Raw genomic sequence first — 18,806 nt, forward strand, 5'->3', positions numbered from 1 at the left:
CCCGCAGCACGCCGTGTAATAAATACTCACAAAGAAAACGGCGGCCGTTACAACTTATGTCTAAAAATGTATCGTTTCATGCATCGTTAAAACACTCGACTCCAGCTACATGACGCCCAGCTGGAAATACTTCACGCAAGTCGAGCTGCCCGAGATTCACAGAATTTACAGAAAATGTTACATTTTTGTGATTTATATCGTTATCGGACGATAGAATTCTTATATCTTATATGAGATTTTGGTCATATCGCACAGCCCTACAACAAAGTCTGCATTTAAAAAAGGACTGTATTGAATTAATATACGAACCTTGGCAAAAACTCAAATGTTGATGAAGGGTACTCAGCTTCAGATAGAACGAGATACAAAGCATTGAAACACATTAAGACAATCTTAATGAACACAGTGTCATTTGGCCCCGGAAGCAGGGTTTGTCATCACTTAACAACCGGATTAGAGGAAACTGACCAACACCCCCCATGCACACACACGCGCGCACACACACACACACACACACACACTTTTTCAAAGTATTCTGTTCCTGCTGCCAAAATTTATGGATTAAACTTGGAAGGCTATGTTGGTGATAATTGCTCATCTGGCAAGATGCTAATTTGTGACTCCGACTCCACCTTTCATTAAAAAGGCACCCATTTCAGGGCTGGGCGATATGGCCTGAAATCCATATTGCAGTATAATTTGAAGAATGTGCCGTAACGATATATATTGCCATATATTCTTTTCTTCTGTATACCGTATTTTCCGTACTATAAGGCACACTTAAAGTCCTTTACTTTTCTCAAAAATCATCAGGGCGCCTTATGTATGAATTCTGGTTGTGCTTACTAACCTCAAAATAATTTTATGTACACGGCGCTCAAACATCTCTCAAAAATGTTTTAGTCCGACTTTGCTAAACTGGATTGTTGGTGCATTACAGCTACCGTAGTCAGGAGCCTTGTGGCATAATCTGGGTCCTAAACTCCGTCTTCTTCAGGTCCCAAAGTCACACAAACACTGCAGCATCACTGAAAGTTAAAAACTGTCTAAATTCTTTCATCTTTAATAAAATGATCAGCGTTGCTGCTTTACCAGGTGTAACAATGACGTTTAACATCCAGGCATCCATGAAAACAGAATTTATTAAATATAACAGAGCTCGCTATCTTCCACCTAAACATGATATAGCATGTTCTGACTGAGAGATTTCTGAAAAATTCAAACGTACAGCTCTGCTATCACTACCAACATAAATGAAGACAGAAAAATAAACAGCAGTGACGTTTGTAGGGTTACTGAAGTTGGACTAGCTGGTATATAATGATGTGCTACGTGATCGCTAGCAAAACAGCTATGTTAGCATAGCATAAACACAGTGAAGCTGGAGGATGAACGCTAACTTTTTTCCACTCGATAGTGAGGGTTCCCGATGGTTAGGGACAAATGCAATCGCATGGCAGGATGCTGTAAACGGACCAAACTCCAGTCAGGAGAACAACAGAGATAATCCATCCACAGTACGAGGTTAGTCATTAATATACTGCAACAACACGGGAATAGAGCCACTGTGAGAGAATTCAACATTAAGGAATCAATGGTACGGAAGTGGAGGAAGCGCAGTTTTTGGCTTTCCTCATATTCCAAAACGTGCTTCGTCTCTTCCCTATTACTGTCGTGCGGCATAATTTGCAGATGATGTTTTGCTGCTTAACATCTGACTGCTTAAACCCAAACCAGGTGCATATGACTGACGTTGCACCGGTCTTCTTTATGAGCGCCTCCTCCTCCTCCCCACATGTTAGCTCAATGCTTGCAGCCGCTGCGATGCTTTCGATCAAAACAGGCTCAACTTGATGACACCATCAACATGCGCTACTGCTACCGTTTAAGGTTTATACCATAGGCTCTGTCTTCTTGGAGGCTTTGTGACATTCCTCTGACTGAGGAAAGAATTGTTGTGAGTTTTGTGTCTCCTGGTTGATTTGGTGTGTGTGTCTGTGGATTTATTTCTGCAAGTGAAAGAATGAGTTTGTAAAGCACTTAAAGTCATTTTCTATTGAAAGTATCTAGACGATGATTCTTGCAGCCCTACTTTGGTTCATGTATTTAACCAGTAGTCATGGTTGCCAGGCAGGTAACCAGGAAGACACTAAAAACTTGCCAGCACACATGAAACAGGAACTACACACATATGGAAAAAAATACACAGGTTCCATCATGAAACATGCTTCACTACAGTGTTCAACGTCACACAGCCAGGAAGTGATGTCACTGGTCTATTCTTAACACACACACACACACACACACACAGAGGCATAGCTGGACTCTTCCAGATGTTTAGATGTTAAAGGTCAACATGCAGCACAGTTGAAAATCTTCATACTGTTTCCTTCACCATGCACACATGACGTGGACTAAACCAACTCACAGGCAGCTTCACAGTAAGCACTGATTACTGAAATGTAGCAGTGAGATCAGCAATCAGACACTTACAGCTTTAAGTTCAGTCTGTTCACGTAGTAACCGTCCAGACAGTCTCAGCAAACAGTGAAGGTGACACAGAGGATGCTTTCAGGGACCACAGTACGATGACCGCTCATTTCAGTTATTACACCAAACAGGCTCTTTTCCCAGATGAGCACAGGCGCCTGATGTGTATCAGGACGACAGCCTGTATGCGTGCTCTAATAGGTTTAAAAAACAATCAGCCAGTTCAACAGCTTTATGCAAAACCAAACTGTCATGTGCACGACTGTGAAAGGCTGTAGTATAACACGCATTCACATACACGCTGAGTTTGTGTGTCTTCACAACAGGTGAAGCTATCAGCACTCTGGCAACAGCTGCCTCAGCTTCACGTGTTGCCACAGCGACACATGGTGGGATCTAACGTGTTTAATGCTGCTACGCTTACATGTGAAACTTATTCAACGTGAAACTGAATCCCTAAAAGTTCAGCTGAGCAGTAATTATCCCTTTTCCAAATCAATCAGTTGGCGTTCTAACCATCAGATGAAAGTCCCATTTTCATCCTGTCACGCTGGCATGTGTTCGCTGGCAGGATTGGGTTACATCAGCTGTTTGGATCCATTTGTCCATTTGTGTTAAAGTCCTTAACAAGCTCTTGGCATAAAGTTTCCAAGCGACAGGGATGTCTTAGGAAGTAGAGCTCTCAGTGATGTGTCACATAGGTACTCTGGAAGAAAGAAGGCTGCACAAGGCTGTGAGCCGAATCAGGTCAACAACGCATTCACAAGTCATCAGGGGGTCCTTTTGTCCCTCTTTGGGGGGAAACTCCCACTGGGTTTAAATCTGGGACTCTCCGCCATTTGACCTTAGAACTGAAGAAGCTTCTTGGATGAGAGGTGAAACGTCTTCAAGCAACTTAAAGAAGTCCAGACGCTTTTCTTTGCAAGCTCCTTTGACTATGATGACCTGGATGACTGAGAACCTTCACAGACACAACGCATTCACAAAGATTCTGCTACAAAGATGTTAGTTCACAGATTGAGGTTATAACATCCCAACACAAGTAGAAACTCTGGAGGCACGATGAACATTCAAATAACGCCCAGACTCTTTGCTTGTATTCAGCACCGATGTTACAGTTCATGTTTTTAAAGCTCGTTAATATTTCTATGTGTTTCTGCTGTAGAGTTACACAGAAAGTCAAATGTTTTTGTTCCAAAATACTGATCACACAAACATCAGCTGACTAGTCTCAAATTATGAACTTCAGCAGGTTTATACAACAGTAAGGACAGTAATATTGGCCTTATATTTAGGTATGGGTACCGGTTCTGACATAAATGGTAGTAACCAGACCGAAAAGCAGCGCACATTTCGGTGCTTTATTTTTTTTCCTGAGCTGTGATACACTTTGGATTCTAGCCAATCATTTTACCTTTCCAAGGATAGTAGGCGGGCCCAGGTACGTACGTTCTTTTAGAGCAGAGCTACAGATTAAAAATGCCCAAGGCGAAGCGGTCAAAGTCTGGCTGTACTTCACAGCAAAAGATGCAAACTCAGCAGCCTGCAACAAGTGCTTTAAGCTGATACTGTGCAAAGGAGGTAACACCTCGAATCTGACGACGAACCTGGCGACGCTGTGGTGTCGTATTCATTATATTCATTTTCTAGTTAAAACCAACATAATAATGTTTGAGGAATGGCAACATTTATAGTACTTTGTGCTAGCAAGTTTTCCCACTATTGGTTCCTCATAAACTCCTGTTATTATTGACTAATGTCCTTCTTGTTTGACTATAAATCGTCTGTTCGGGGAAAAGTTTGACCAAAGTGACGCTTTGGCACAATTTGAAAATGTATTAACTTGTGATGAAGGTCATGTATGAATGGTTCTTCTTTTAACTTTCAAGGCAATTCTAATTGAAATCAGAGCTGTCCGATTTATACCACAGCATTCAATAGTTGTGTAATTTCACTATAATGTCACGTGCCCTGCTGCTCCATAACTAACAGCATTACACTGAACATAAATCATTTATTGTTGTCTCATTATTTCAACAGATTACCTGTGTAAAACAGAGCAGGGTATGTTTCCAGCGCGAGCCTCTCACATACGCACACATGTGCATTTGAACACAAGCACATATTAATGGCCTCGCCTCCAGTGTTCCCTGCAGAGGAAAACCACATCCATCAGTCCTCCAACACAAACCACACACTGCTCTCTCATAACTACGCTCAGAGCAGAGTGAGAGCTAGTACAAGCTAAGTGCTTTCCAGCCACCACGCTCAGGTCGCACTAACACAGAAGCAGGAGATGATGTATTCTCCACAGGGACGCTGCTGCTCAGTAAGGGACAGCTGCTGGAAAAAAGCAAGAAACGTTGTGATTAATAGAGTGTTTTTTTATTTCTTTGTTTTTATCTGAATAACCTTTGTTTCCACTTGGGCAACATGTTTCAAGTAAAAGAAATATGTTTGTTTTGCAGCTGAGCAGCTTCCAACTATCTTGGGTGAATAGACTTTAGAAAGTTCACTTGGAGGCTTTAAATCTGTCCAAGCAGGAAAGACATCTTCACTTACATGACACCTCAATGACTTCTGATGGTTTTACACTCGTGTTATGACGACACTGTAGTTCATTGTTTCCAGTGGCTTCTGCCACGCCGTGGCAGTTTATCAGTGTTTCACACAAACAACACACTAGAATAAGTACCCGTGTGGACGGGACGAACGAGGCATCCAACCAGGCACAGAGGACAGAAATGAGGACGAGACGATACCGTGTGTGTGAATCCTCTGATTTCTATGATACAAATTGGTGCTTTTCTAGATGTAGCTGGAGGTAAGCAGGAAGTTTTGTCAGGTAAGTTTTAGCCATCAGTCAGGTAGCACAATACTTGTGTAAACGTAACTGGCAATGCTCACAATGCTCTCATATTAGCTGCCAACCTACTTATTTAATCCTGCTTGGATACGTCCACAGTGGAAACTTTCCTTTTTGCTATGTGTTAACAGACCTCTCTGCACTGAATCATACCTGTTATTAACCTCTGTCTCTCTTCCACAGCATGTCTTTATCCTGTCTTCCTTCTCTCACCCCAACCAATCACAGCAGATGGCCCCGCCCCTCCCTGAGCCTGGTTCTGCCGGAGGTTTCTTCCTGTTAAAAGGGAGTTTTTCCTTCCCACTGTTGCCAAAGTGCTTGCTCATAGGGGTCATTTGGGTTTTTCTCTGTATGTATAATTGTAGGGTCTACTTTACAATATAAAGCACCTTGAGGCGACTGTTGTTGTGATTTGGCGCTCTGTAAATAAAACTGAATTGAATAAATCTGTGTTTGTCTGTTCATTGCATTTTTCAAGCAGCATTTCTCTGATTTATTTCAAAGTTGGTGGAAATATTGCTTTAAACACAAATATGTACACTGTTGAGTTTGAGTTTGTATCAGTGAAAAGCTAAATGTCTTCTGTTTTTTATGTTGACCCTGCAGTGACTACTTCCTGTTCAACTCTGTTGTGTGAGTGCGTGTGCATGTGTGTGAGTGTGTGTGTGCATGTGTGTGAGTGTGTGTGTGCATGTGTGTGTGTGCGTGTGTGTGTGTGTGTGAGTGCGTGTGTGTGTGTGTGTGAGAGAGAGAGGTGCAAGCAGAGACTTTACAGAAGAAACAGGTCATAATTGTTATTGTTACATATCAATACAGGATCTGTTGACCCACCTCGACAGAGAGGCAGTCGTGTCTGCCTGTGTGTGTCTTCATCAGTCTAATCATTCCTCATTTCTTTCCTGCTGACTGAGTCCACCATGATAACAAAAACCTTTTCCTCCTCCTAAAGTCTCAAGGCTGTCAGTAACACACGTGCATCCTTGGTTAGAGGCCATAAAAACAAAATACTCACATCTACTAAGGAAATTATGTAAGAGCTTGAATATGTTCGTCCTTGCATGTATTTACACTCAAAAAGTAGTTTCATGTGTGTCACGCTTGTGTGTGTCCTTCCTTCATGAAGGTTTCTTTGGCTGTTGAATTATTTGCATTTTTACTTTGCTTGATCACATCACGGAGACTCTGCGAGCCAGCACCACATGGTCGTACTCGAGCCGCACACAGCGGTCTGTTACTGCAGTATTAGCTTGATAATAAACTGACTGCATATTTTATTTTTCTCTCATCCATCGACACCATCTGACTCATTTGAGATGAACCAATCACATCAAAGCTTCTGTTTGAGGGTGATGACATCATCTGTGGTGCATGCCAAACGCATGCAGCGATGCCATCTGGAGGGTGCTGACTCAGCACAACACTCACACACACGTCTGATCACTCCAGCTCACACACTCGTGCACGGTAGTCAACAACACTTAAAACCGATTTGTCTGATTTGGTTCTGGTAGGATCCACGGAGGTTTCTGCCTACACGGGACACTTTGTCAGCACTAACAGCATTTTATTCAATTTAAGAGAGCGTATCTTCCAAAGAACAGCATCACATTTACAAACTTTACAAGGACTTTTACCTCAGATTAGAGCTAGGAGTGTTTTTGGTTTTCCCCACATTACTCAGCACACACACACACACACACACACACACATTTATGAAATATGTTCTGGGACCTTCAGGATTCCAAGCACAAGCATGAAAAGCATGAGGGCTGCGGTCTGTATGAAGCAGGATCGTGTCTTATTCAGTTAACTGCAGAATTAACCCTGGGTCCTCTACACTACAGGTCGATCACTTCTCACTGGCCTATATCACCACAGGAATAGGCTGCAAATGTTGTGTTCAGTGGTCTTGAATCATTCTGCAGGAAAGTGTTACCATATCTGAAAGATCCCTCGGACACGAGTACACAGACAGTAACGTTTTCAATAGCATGTAATGTCTTTGTGTTTCCTTTATGTGCATCAGTAAGAAATATAAATTCTTCAATTCAAATTTATCTCCTGATATTTTCATTTTAGCTCCAATTTTACAGCATGTCCTCTTCTATGAGCTTTACATATGATGCTCAAATACAACACCTATTTGTACAGTTTGCTCTTTCAGGAGGACACCAGTGCTCCACTTTAAAGAATAAAAACACAAACGGAAACATAATTTAAAGAAATACTCAATTACAATTCATCACATACTCGGGTATCTGATAGAGCTGCATACGTCTGTTCACTTAACACAGCAGAGTTACAGCTTTTCAGACACTAACCAATATTACAAACAAAAATGGATTAGATACACATTTACAACAGTATCAGACTGCTGTCTGCTTCCCCCAGCTGACACACAACTTCACACGGCACTGCTGCAAACAGGCAGACACACAAACCTTCCCTCGTCAGCAGCTGGAGTAGCTGAACTGCACAACACTGAACAACACATCATAAGGAATTTTGAAAAGTCAGTAAATGTCCTGATTTAAATGTTAACATGTCTTGAGTCAGCTGATCTCAATACGTCACGTGACAGGGTGAGGAAATGTCTCAGACTGGTTCATGTGATGAGGGTCAACTATCCTGTGAAGGGACAGCTCCCACCAGGGCTTAAATACCTGGGTCTCATCAGCGTTTGATCTTAGAACTGAAGAAACTTTTCAAGAAACTTAAAGATGTCCAGTCGCTTTTCTTTCCAACCTCTTAGATTAGCTGCTCAACTACAACAGCACCTTCTAACAGCTACTGTGCTCCTGGTGCACATCCTAAGACTGGATAATTGGGAAGGTTGTGTCAGGAAGTGCATTTAGAATAAAGTCTTTGCTAAATCAAACATTTGGATGCGTCCACTGTGGAAATAAGGCAGCAGCCAAAGGTACCTGTGTGTAAAAGTCACACCAGCCATCTGTTATTATTAAAATGGCAGGCAGTGGCTATGGCTCATAATTAAACAAGAGAGCACTGCTCATCTGTAATGTTATAATTTTGATTGAACAGGTTAACAACATTATTTCTATCTAAAAACTGTTTATTTCTCTCAGATTGACGCTGATTCCTACTAGCCGACATTAACATAGATCCAGAAGCACAGCAAACGGACTGCTTCTTATATAAAGCTTCTCTACTCTGAGCACTCAAAGCACTTTTACACAACTTGTATGGCGTTATTTTTGTGCCACTATTCTGAGCGCACGTAAAAACAAAAATTGCAGTGTTGCATTTTGAGGAGAAATTTATTTTGAGCGAATAAAAGCTAAATTTGAGTGAACAAAATTCATTGCTGCGTGCAAAAAATGTATTTCAGTGTTTGCTGTTATCCACACACAAACACAACAGCAGCCCCTCTCGCTCAGTTTTTGCACTTGCGCTTGCTCGCAATGTGTTGCTTGTGCTCTCAACATTTCTGCCCGTGCGCGCTCAACTCCTTCTGTACACCGTTATATTTGTGCCATAAAACCAGCCAATCACAGACTTGGATGCAAAAAAAATCTGATTGGCTGTTTTGGTCTCCAATCAGCTCGAAATGACGAAATGCAATATCCCAGAATCCATTTCATCCAAAACTCAAACGAGTAGTGATGGGATTTCCGGCTCTTTTTAGAGAACCGGCTCTTCGGGTTGTTTTGTTGCTTTAATTAATTTATTATTAACAATAATATAAAATTATGCACAAAAGGAATTACTAATGTAAAAAAAAGTGGTTTTATTTATATATGTTTATCCGGTCGTTAAGTGATGAGGTGACGAATCCTACTTCCGGGCCTAAAGTAGTCTGCGTTTAATATGGCTTTTCTGTTGTTAACATGTTTAATGTTTTGTATTTTCTTCTATTTAATCTCAAAAAGCTCCTAAAACAGTCAGTGATCGCTGTTGACCTCACTCGGCTTTTATTACCGCTAATCATTTATTTAAGCTCAGTTTTTAAAACTTTAGGATGTAACTGCAGCCCAGCCCATGCAGCAGTATATGAATGACTAACCTCGTATTGTGGATGGATTATCTCAGTTGTTCTCCTGGCTGAAGTTTGGTCCTTTTACAGCATCCTGCCATGCGATTACATTTGTTCCTGACCACCGAGAACACTCACGTTAACTTTTATTGAGTGGAAAAAAAGTTAGCTTGTTTATATTATGCTAACATAGCTGTGTCGCTAGCGGTCACGTAGCACATCATTATGTACCAGCTAGCCAAACTAAAGTAACCCTACAAACGTCACTGCTGTTTAGTTTTCTGTCTTCATTTATGTTGGAAGTGATAACAGAGCTGTACGTTTGAATTTGTTTCCAAAACCCCGCAGTCAGGACATGCTATATTGTATTTAGATAGAAGCTAGCGAGCTAACTTCCTGCTAACTTGTAACTCCATTAAATGTCATAAATTCCATTTTCATGGATGCTAAACGCAATTGTTACACCTGGTAGAGCAGAACGCTGATCATTTTATTAAAGATGAAAGACTTTAGACAGTTTTTCAACTCTCAGTAATGCCACAGTGATCGTTTGATATATGGACCTGCAGCGGAGTTTAGGCCCAGACACGGCTAGTGACGTCAGACTTAACGACCGGATATATAAATATATACGGTTGCCCCTAGAGACAAAGCACGTACAAACTCCAAAACACATTTCTAGCGTTAACTGAACTTCAAAACAGAGCTACCTAGATCACTTAAATTACACAATTGAAAGCATATGTGTATTGTTTGTGTATTTATACACAAGCACTCATATATATTCAAATAATTAAAAAAAAAAAAAGTTCATTAACCTGTTACTACCACACACCAAATCCGGTTGTTGGTACTTGCTGGCTTGTGTAGCCACTAGGTAACAAAAGCTCAACACTGCGCCCTAGCATCCTGGAGCACTGTTTTGTACATGTTTTGGAGTTTGTACGTGCTTTGTCTGTAGGGGCCACCGTAAATATACTTTTATTTATTCACTCCACATAAAATGTAATAAATAAATCATATAATACAAAAACCAACTACTCACAGTTCAACTTTTAACTATTTAAATTTTCAGCTTTTTCCTTTTAAACAAATTTAAAGTGAAACAACACAAAACACTGCAAACCACAACACAATTAAATATAAATTAAAATATGAAAACTAAAAGAAGATGCACATTCTCTGTCATATCAGGGCTCTAGAGTGCAACCAATTTGGTCGCAAATGCGACCAAATTTTTCAGTGGTGCGACTAAAAAAAATATTTGGTCGCACCTGTGCGACCAACTGTTCGGGTAACAAAAAAAAAAATCTCTGCAACTCTCCGTGTGGTCAACAACACACACATTATGCCCCTATCGTGGACTAAACCAATCAGAGATAGTCAGGGGCGGGACCTCTCTGATTGGCCGTGGTCCAGTTGAAAGTGCAGGTGGAAGAGAGAGGTGAGTAGCTTGAATAAAGCGATATCAGAATCAGAATCAGAATACTTTATTGATCCCTGGGGGAAATTTTTTTTTTTTTTGTTACAGTGCTCGATTATAAACCAACATAAACCAACATTAAGACAAGACAGACAATACGCTAACTAAGAATAGTACAATATATACATATATACATATATATATATATATATATACATAAGTCACTCGTTAATAAATAGCTGGAAAAGAAACGTGTAGTTGTAGCAGTAACCAGTGTGTTAAGTGGATGAGTTGTACAGGGAGCCACAGGCAGGAAAGATTTCCTGTGTCGTTCAGTGGTGCTTTTCGGTAATCTCAGTCTCTCACTGAACGAGCTCCTGTGACTGACCAGCATGTCATGGAGTGGGTGGGAGGTGTTATCCAACATTGTCTTTATCTTGGACAGCATCCGCCTCTCCGACACCACCTTGAGGGAGTCCAGCTCCATCCCCACAACATTACTGGCCTTACGGATTAGTTTATTAAGTCTGTTGGCATCTGCGACCCTCAGCCTGCTCCCCCAGCATGCAACAGCATAGAGGATCGCACTGGCCACAACAGACTCATAGAAAATCCTGAGCATTTTCTGGCAGATGTTGAAGGACCTCAGTCGCCTCAAAAAATAGAGACGACTCTGGCCCTTCCTGTAAAGTGCTGTGGTGTTTTTAGCCCAGTCCAGTTTATTGTCAATGTGTACTCCAAGGTATTTATAGTCCTCCACAATGTCAACACTGACCCCCTGGATTGAAACAGGGGTCAAGTGTTTCCTGGTCTTCCTGAAGTCCACGATCAGTTCCTTGGTCTTTGCCACGTTGAGCTGCAGATGATTCTGCTCACACCACGTGACAAAGGAGTCGACCACAGCCCGGTACTCTGTCTCATCATCCCTGCTGATGCATCCAACCACCGCAGAGTCATCAGAAAACTTCTGAAGGTGGAGGTCTCTGTGCAGTGGCTGAAGTCTGTGGTGTAGAGGGTGAAGAGGAAGGGGGAGAGGACGGTCCCCTGTGGTGCCCCTGTGTTGCTGATCACCTTGTCAAATGAATATTGTCTGTATGGACTTCCCCCCCAAAGAAAGTGCACATGTAAAACTGCAGTGTTAAGCGATGCGGTTGAAAAATTTGAGTGCGCCTAACTTTTGTGCCGGTACGCCTAAATTTTTAAAGTTAGGCGTACCGGTGCGCCCATGTCAAAAAGTTAGTCTAGAGCCCTGCATATGGACCTACATGAATAAACTTTCTGAATCCTTTATCATCTGCAACTGAAAATAGTTGTGGATGATTACTATACCTTTCTAATGTGACGTTGTTGTCCCTGGTTCTCTCTCTCTCTCTCCCTCCCGCTCTGTTCCTGTGCTACTGAGTGTAACTACCGCCCCTCCCCCCTCTGCCCAGCGCAAAGCACAAGGCTCACGTGGGGAGTGAAGCAGAGAAAAGTGTGAGAGAGAGGGAGAGAGAGAAAAAAAACAACCCACGGCTGCCGATAAGGATCCGGCTTGTTCACTTCAAAGAGTCGGCTCTAAGAGCCGTTTCGTTCGCGACCAACACATCACTACAAACGAGGCAGTGGCAGAGTTTGAAATATTTCTCTTTCTGGGTCACAAAATAAACTTTTAAGATATTTTCATGCGAGAATGGTGCTGTGTAAACTTCAAATATCTGCTCGATTTATCAGGACATCACATATTTGCATAAGTGCTCTAACGTTTTCGGAGATGCCTGTTACCCACCAGCTGACCGGGTGGTCACTCGGGTTAAACATAATATATAAAGCTGAACTGACAAAAAAATCACCGACTACACCACCAGGTATTACAGGAAAAACCATAAAGCCTTTGAACTAAAACAAACGCTGTTGTGACAGTGATGTACACTGTCTTGTTGGTATATATGTATGATTTGTATCACCTTCATGTTTCCAAACTGATATCGTGAGCAGCAGCTTTACAGCTGTGGCTCCAGCAAACATCAGCTGATACTAGAAAGTAATATTAAATAAATTCTAACAACAGCTGATCAAGCTTGAACGTGCTGCTGTTGTTTAGCGCGACATCCGCTGGTTTCCTGTTTCTGGCGCAAAGTGGGCGATAAACAAACAAGAGAGACGATCAGCTGATCATTGATCAGTTTCATGATTGAAGTAGCAACAGGAGAGGGAGGGGAGAGAATTAGGGGAGAAGAGGCAGCTGTGCAGCAAAGACAGAATAACTCCAGCTTTGTGTCTTTTTCATTGTAGCTGAAGTCCGGGACGAATTGCGTTCCTTTTCCCTTCAATACGGATGTGTTGTAATTGGTCCAGCCCAGAGTTGATCATGACCAGCTGGCTAATCCACCATCTTTCATTGTTTATACCGTTACAAAGACAAACAAACAAACACAAAAATGAAAAATCACCATCGGCCCACCGGGCAAATGTCCGGGATGCCCAGCGGTCAGTCCAGCTATGCGGTCAGCTGGTGGGTAACAGGCATCTCCGAAAATGTTAGAGCACTTATGCAAATATGTGATGTCTTGATGAATCGAGCAGATATTTGAAGTTTACACAGCTACATGCTCGCATGAAAATATCTTAAAAGTTTATTTTGTGACCCAGAAAGAGAAACATTTCAAACTCCGCCACTCTGTTCCTCCGCCACTGCCTCGTTTGAGTTTTGGATGAAATGGATTCTGGGATATTGCATTTCGTCATTTCGAGCTGATTGGAGACCAAAACAGCCAATCAGATTTTTCTTGCATCTAAGCCTGTGATTGGCTGGTTTTGTGGCACAAATATAACGGTGTAGAGAAAGAGTTGAGCGCGCACGGGCAGAAATGTTGAGAGCGCGAGCAACACATTGCGAGTGAGCGCAAATGCAAAACCTGAGCGAGAGGGGCTGCTGTTGTGTGTGTGTGGATAATAGCAAACACTGAAATACATTTTTTGCACGCAGCAATGAACTTTGTTCACTCAAATTTAGCTTTTCTTCGCTCAAAATAAATTTCTCCTCAAAATGCAACACTTGCACCTGCAAATTTTTTTTACGTGCGCTCAGAATAGTGGCACAAAAATAAGGCCATAAACTTGTTCATTCACCCAATCACACCTGCACTTTCTCCTAAGCTGTTAGCTAAGTGCTTCCTATCTAACATTCATGCTCTGATGGATGCATCGGAGAGCAACATGGGGTTAGTGTTTTGCCCAAGGACATACAGAATGGAGCAAACTGGGATTGAACCACCAACCAGTAGGTGACCTGCTCTACCACCTGAGCTACAGTCATATATCAGTTATAAAAAGTTTCTCACTATTGTTTTTTTACAGTTACAAGTACAAGAGAAATAAGAAAGTGTACGTAAGCTTGGGTTGAGGGACACGTTAAAAATTCCATCAATTCATCAGCTGGCATCTGTCAGTATATCCACAGTAGTCTATGAGCAAAACAGAAGGCAGATAAGGAGACGTTTCAGGCAAAAACATGGACTCTCAAATAGCTGGAATGAGTGTAACAAGCATGTGCATAATATGTTGTAGCTGCCAGCTACTACTACAGGACACTTACCGTTGGATTTACTTTATTGTCACCATTTCTTCTTTTTCTTTCGACTGCCCCCTTTAATGGTCACCAGAGCAGATCATCTGCCTCCATCGCACCCTAACATCCCCTATCACCCAACCCTCTGATATCCTGTCTGTGAAGGTTCTCAGTCACCCAGGTCATCGTAGTCTCAGGAGCTTGGAAAGAAAAGCGTCTGGACTTCTTTAAGTTGCTTGAAGACCTTTCACCTCTCATCCGAGAAGCTTCTTCAGTTCTTCAGAACCTTCAGCCTCCAATATCCTCTTTCATTAAATCCATGAATCATCTCTGCGGTCTCCCTCTTTTACTGCAACCATGCAACTTCATATTCAATATCTTTTTTCCAGTACGCCCACCATCCCTTCAAACCGCCTCAGCCTCACCTCTCTACCTTACTTATATCTGTTCCTTTGATATGCACACTTTGAATTCTGTCTCTACAGCGGCCCCTCGTTTGTCGCGGGAGTTACGTTCTAAAAATAACCCGCGATAGGTGAAATCCGCAAAGCAGCCAACTTTATTTTTTACAATTATTATAGATGTTTAAGGCTGTAAAACCCGTCACTACACACTTTATACTCTTTTCTCAGACAGGCGTGAACATTTTCACACTTTTCTCTCTTGTTTAGACACTCTCAAAGTTCAAACCTTCGTAGAAAAACGAGTCCACTCAAAGGCACTCGCAGGAGCCTTTGACGGTGCAAAACGTTTCGTCGACATTATTGTTTGTGGTGGAGGAAACTTACAAACATACAGTGCAGCACTTCAGAGTCACACTGCTAGCGATCAAAGATTTATGTAAATTTGACACGCTGAACACATCCTGTACTGTACAGGAGATATGGCACGAGATTGATTGACAATGGTCTACAGCCAATCGGGACGCAGAACACATTGTGCTGTACGAAAAAACAAAGCATGCAAAATTGCACAAAAAAAATCAGCGAAACAGCGAGACCACGAAAGGTGACCCACGTTATAGCGAGGGACCGCTGTACTGGTCACTGAAAATATTCTGCCTCCTCCAGCTCCGTCCCCAAACCAACCAGCAGGTCTCACTGTCATCTTGTAAACCTCGCCGCTCTCTCTTGCTGCTCTCCTTTAGTCACAAATCACCTCTAATGCTTGTTGCCACCCGCCCCACCTTACCTGCAGCCTCTTCATCACCTGTCTTTTGTACTGTACTTTACACTCTTGATGCCAGGTATGTAAATGTCTTCACATGCATATGGACTTGAGACATCCCATTCTTAATCCATAGGCTTTAATAAGATGTTGGCCCACCCTTTACTGCTATAACAGCTCTAACTCTTGTGGGAGCCTTTCCACAAGGTTTAGGAGTGTGTTTTTGGGAATTTCTGATCAGGTGAATTATTAGGTCAGACAGTGGTGTTGGATGAGAAGGCCTGGGTCACAGTCTCCACTCTAAATTCATCCTGCCCTGTTCTATCAGGGCAGGACTCTGCACAGGCCCAGTAAAGTGTTTCCACACCAACCTTTCTTTATGTATTGTGATTCAGACATGTTAGAACAGGAACGTCCCCAAACTGCTCCACAAAGTTTGGAGCATTAAATTGTGCCTTACTATGCTGAAGCATTAAAAGTTCCTTTCCCTGGAAGTAAGACGCCAAGCCCAACTCTTGAAGTGGAAATGTCTCAACTGGACGTGTTGCACAGCTGGCATCATATCATGATATCACACTGGAATTCTTTGAGTTCCCGAGAGCGATCCATTCTTTCACAAATGTTTGCAGAAGCAGACACCGCACACCTAAGGGCTTGTTTTTATTCATCTGTGGCCATGAACGTGATTGGAACATCTGAATTCAATGATTCGGATGGGAGAGTGTTTACTGTAGGGAATATAGTGCATGCTTCTCTAGATGTACACAGATACACGGCAGCCTGAACCTGGCTTCAACCCATAGCATCATGGTATTGCTGATCAGCTTTGTTCTTTGACAGGTTTTAGATTTACATTTCAAAAAGGCAAATGACTAAATTAGCTAAATCAACAAAAATTGCTAAAAAAAAGAAAACACCAAACAAAAACAACTAACAATTGGAAATTTACTTTAATTTGCTTCATGGATAGAAAAAGACCTGCCGGAGTACGAAATCTTAAAAAACAAATTCATTTTCATCACTAACTTTCCTGAAATATCCATCACACCATGCTTAGGCACACACACCAACATGATTAACCGGACAGGTCAGAGGTCAAGAGGAAGCCAGAGGTACCTTCCTCAAGGAAAGTCAAAGCTTGAGACAAGGAGGAACCAAATGTTAAAACATGGAACACGTGTTTCAGCTATCAGATGCAACTCCCTCTCTTTCTGGATCAGCTTTCAGTCTCCAGACAGCAGCTGTCTACAGAGAGGAAAAACTTAGACAGAGTGGTCAGACATGGAATGTGTGTGTGTGTGTGCGTGTGCGTGTGTGTGCGTGTGCGTGTGTGTGTGTGTGGTGACAGTCAGGCATTCAGAGGCTCCACATTCACTGCGAGAACAAACACATTTCTAATCTGTGACTCCTGTTACATATTTTGATTTATGATCATTTATCGTGATATGGAATCATGGATGGATGGATGGAACATCGTACTTAAGCTTGACAAACACAGTAAAATTATCCAGTGATATGAGAGCGGGGATTAAAAACACGAGCATGCTTTAAACAGTTACCTCTGCACAGTTTGATCTGGATACAACAGAGAAAGAAACAACAGGGTCGAGTTTCACATGTCAGCCGACCCTGCCTATCAGTGAGCAGGATGATCACACGCTGCTCTTTTCTGTTCAAATCCTGCCTCTACAACAGCAAATTACTCCCTAATGAATATTGGATGAGCATCAAAAGCATATAGACAGCAAGGCTCCATGTTTAGACCACTGATGTAAAGCCCAAAAAGATCAGATGATGCTTGTATCCTGAACTGGAGAGTATTAAGGATGAATATGGCCACTCTAATTCTTTCTGTTCTATAAATACAGGGAGTGCAGAATTATTAGGCAAGTTGTATTTTTGAGGAATAATTTTATTATTGAACAACAACCATGTTCTCAATGAACCCAAAAAACTCATTAATATCAAAGCTGAATGTTTCTGGAAGTAGTTTTTAGTTTGTTTTTAGTTTTAGCTATTTTAGGGGGATATCTGTGTGTGCAGGTGACTATTACTGTGCATAATTATTAGGCAACTTAACAAAAAACAAATATATACCCATTTCAATTATTTATTTTTACCAGTGAAACCAATATAACATCTCCACATTCACAAATATACATTTCTGACATTCAAAAACAAAACAAAAACAAATCAGCGACCAATATAGCCACCTTTCTTTGCAAGGACACTCAAAAGCCTGCCATCCATGGATTCTGTCAGTGTTTTGATCTATTCACCATCAACATTGCGTGCAGCAGCAACCACAGCCTCCCAGACACTGTTCAGAGAGGTGTACTGTTTTCCCTCCTTGTAAATCTCACATTTGATGATGGACCACAGGTTCTCAATGGGGTTCAGATCAGGTGAACAAGGAGGCCATGTCATTAGTTTTTCTTCTTTTATACCCTTTCTTGCCAGCCACGCTGTGGAGTACTTGGACGCGTGTGATGGAGCATTGTCCTGCATGAAAATCATGTTTTTCCTGAAGGATGCAGACTTCTTCCTGTACCACTGCTTGAAGAAGGTGTCTTCCAGAAACTGGCAGTAGGACTGGGAGTTGAGCTTGACTCCATCCTCAACCCGAAAAGGCCCCACAAGCTCATCTTTGATGATACCAGCCCAAACCAGTACTCCACCTCCACCTTGCTGGCGTCTGAGTCGGACTGGAGCTCTCTGCCCTTTACCAATCCAGCCACGGGCCCATCCATCTGGCCCATCAAGACTCACTCTCATTTCATCAGTCCATAAAACCTTAGAAAAACCAGTCTTGAGATATTTCTTGGCCCAGTCTTGACGTTTCAGCTTGTGTGTCTTGTTCAGTGGTGGTCGTCTTTCAGCCTTTCTTACCTTGGCCATGTCTCTGAGTATTGCACACCTTGTGCTTTTGGGCACTCCAGTGATGTTGCAGCTCTGAAATATGGCCAAACTGGTGGCAAGTGGCATCTTGGCAGCTGCACGCTTGACTTTTCTCAGTTCATGGGCAGTTATTTTGCGCCTTGGTTTTTCCACACGCTTCTTGCGACCCTGTTGACTATTTTGAATGAAACGCTTGATTGTTCGATGATCACGCTTCAGAAGCTTTGCAATTTTGAGACTGCTGCATCCCTCTGCAAGATATCTCACTATTTTTGACTTTTCTGAGCCTGTCAAGTCCTTCTTTTGACCCATTTTGCCAAAGGAAAGGACGTTGCCTAATAATTATGCACACCTGATATAGGGTGTTGATGTCATTAGACCACACCCCTTCTCATTACAGCGATGCACATCACCTAAT

The 18,806-nt window shown here is 42.1% G+C and overlaps 1 protein-coding gene across 3 annotated transcripts in view; it reads right to left on the bottom strand.

Moving 5' to 3' along the window:
- The window catches only part of kalrna (kalirin RhoGEF kinase a), a 154,165-nt gene that overhangs the window by 108,971 nt on the left and 26,388 nt on the right, over nt 1-18,806 (bottom strand). Inside the window, exon 1 of one of the 3 annotated variants that reach the window (XM_084954648.1) lies at nt 4,536-4,979. The exons of the other annotated variants lie outside the window; for them this stretch is intronic. Within the exon in view, the coding sequence (XP_084810774.1) occupies nt 4,536-4,659 (124 nt within the window). The 5' untranslated portion in view covers nt 4,660-4,979. Of the gene's footprint in view, nt 1-4,535; nt 4,980-18,806 lie in introns of those variants that run through there. 3 annotated transcript variants of the gene reach the window in all.

The sequence above is a fragment of the Perissodus microlepis genome, chromosome 16 (assembly GCF_051167445.1).
Source record: "Perissodus microlepis isolate ML-2025 ecotype Zambia chromosome 16, ASM5116744v1, whole genome shotgun sequence".
Lineage (NCBI taxonomy): Eukaryota > Metazoa > Chordata > Actinopteri > Cichliformes > Cichlidae > Perissodus > Perissodus microlepis.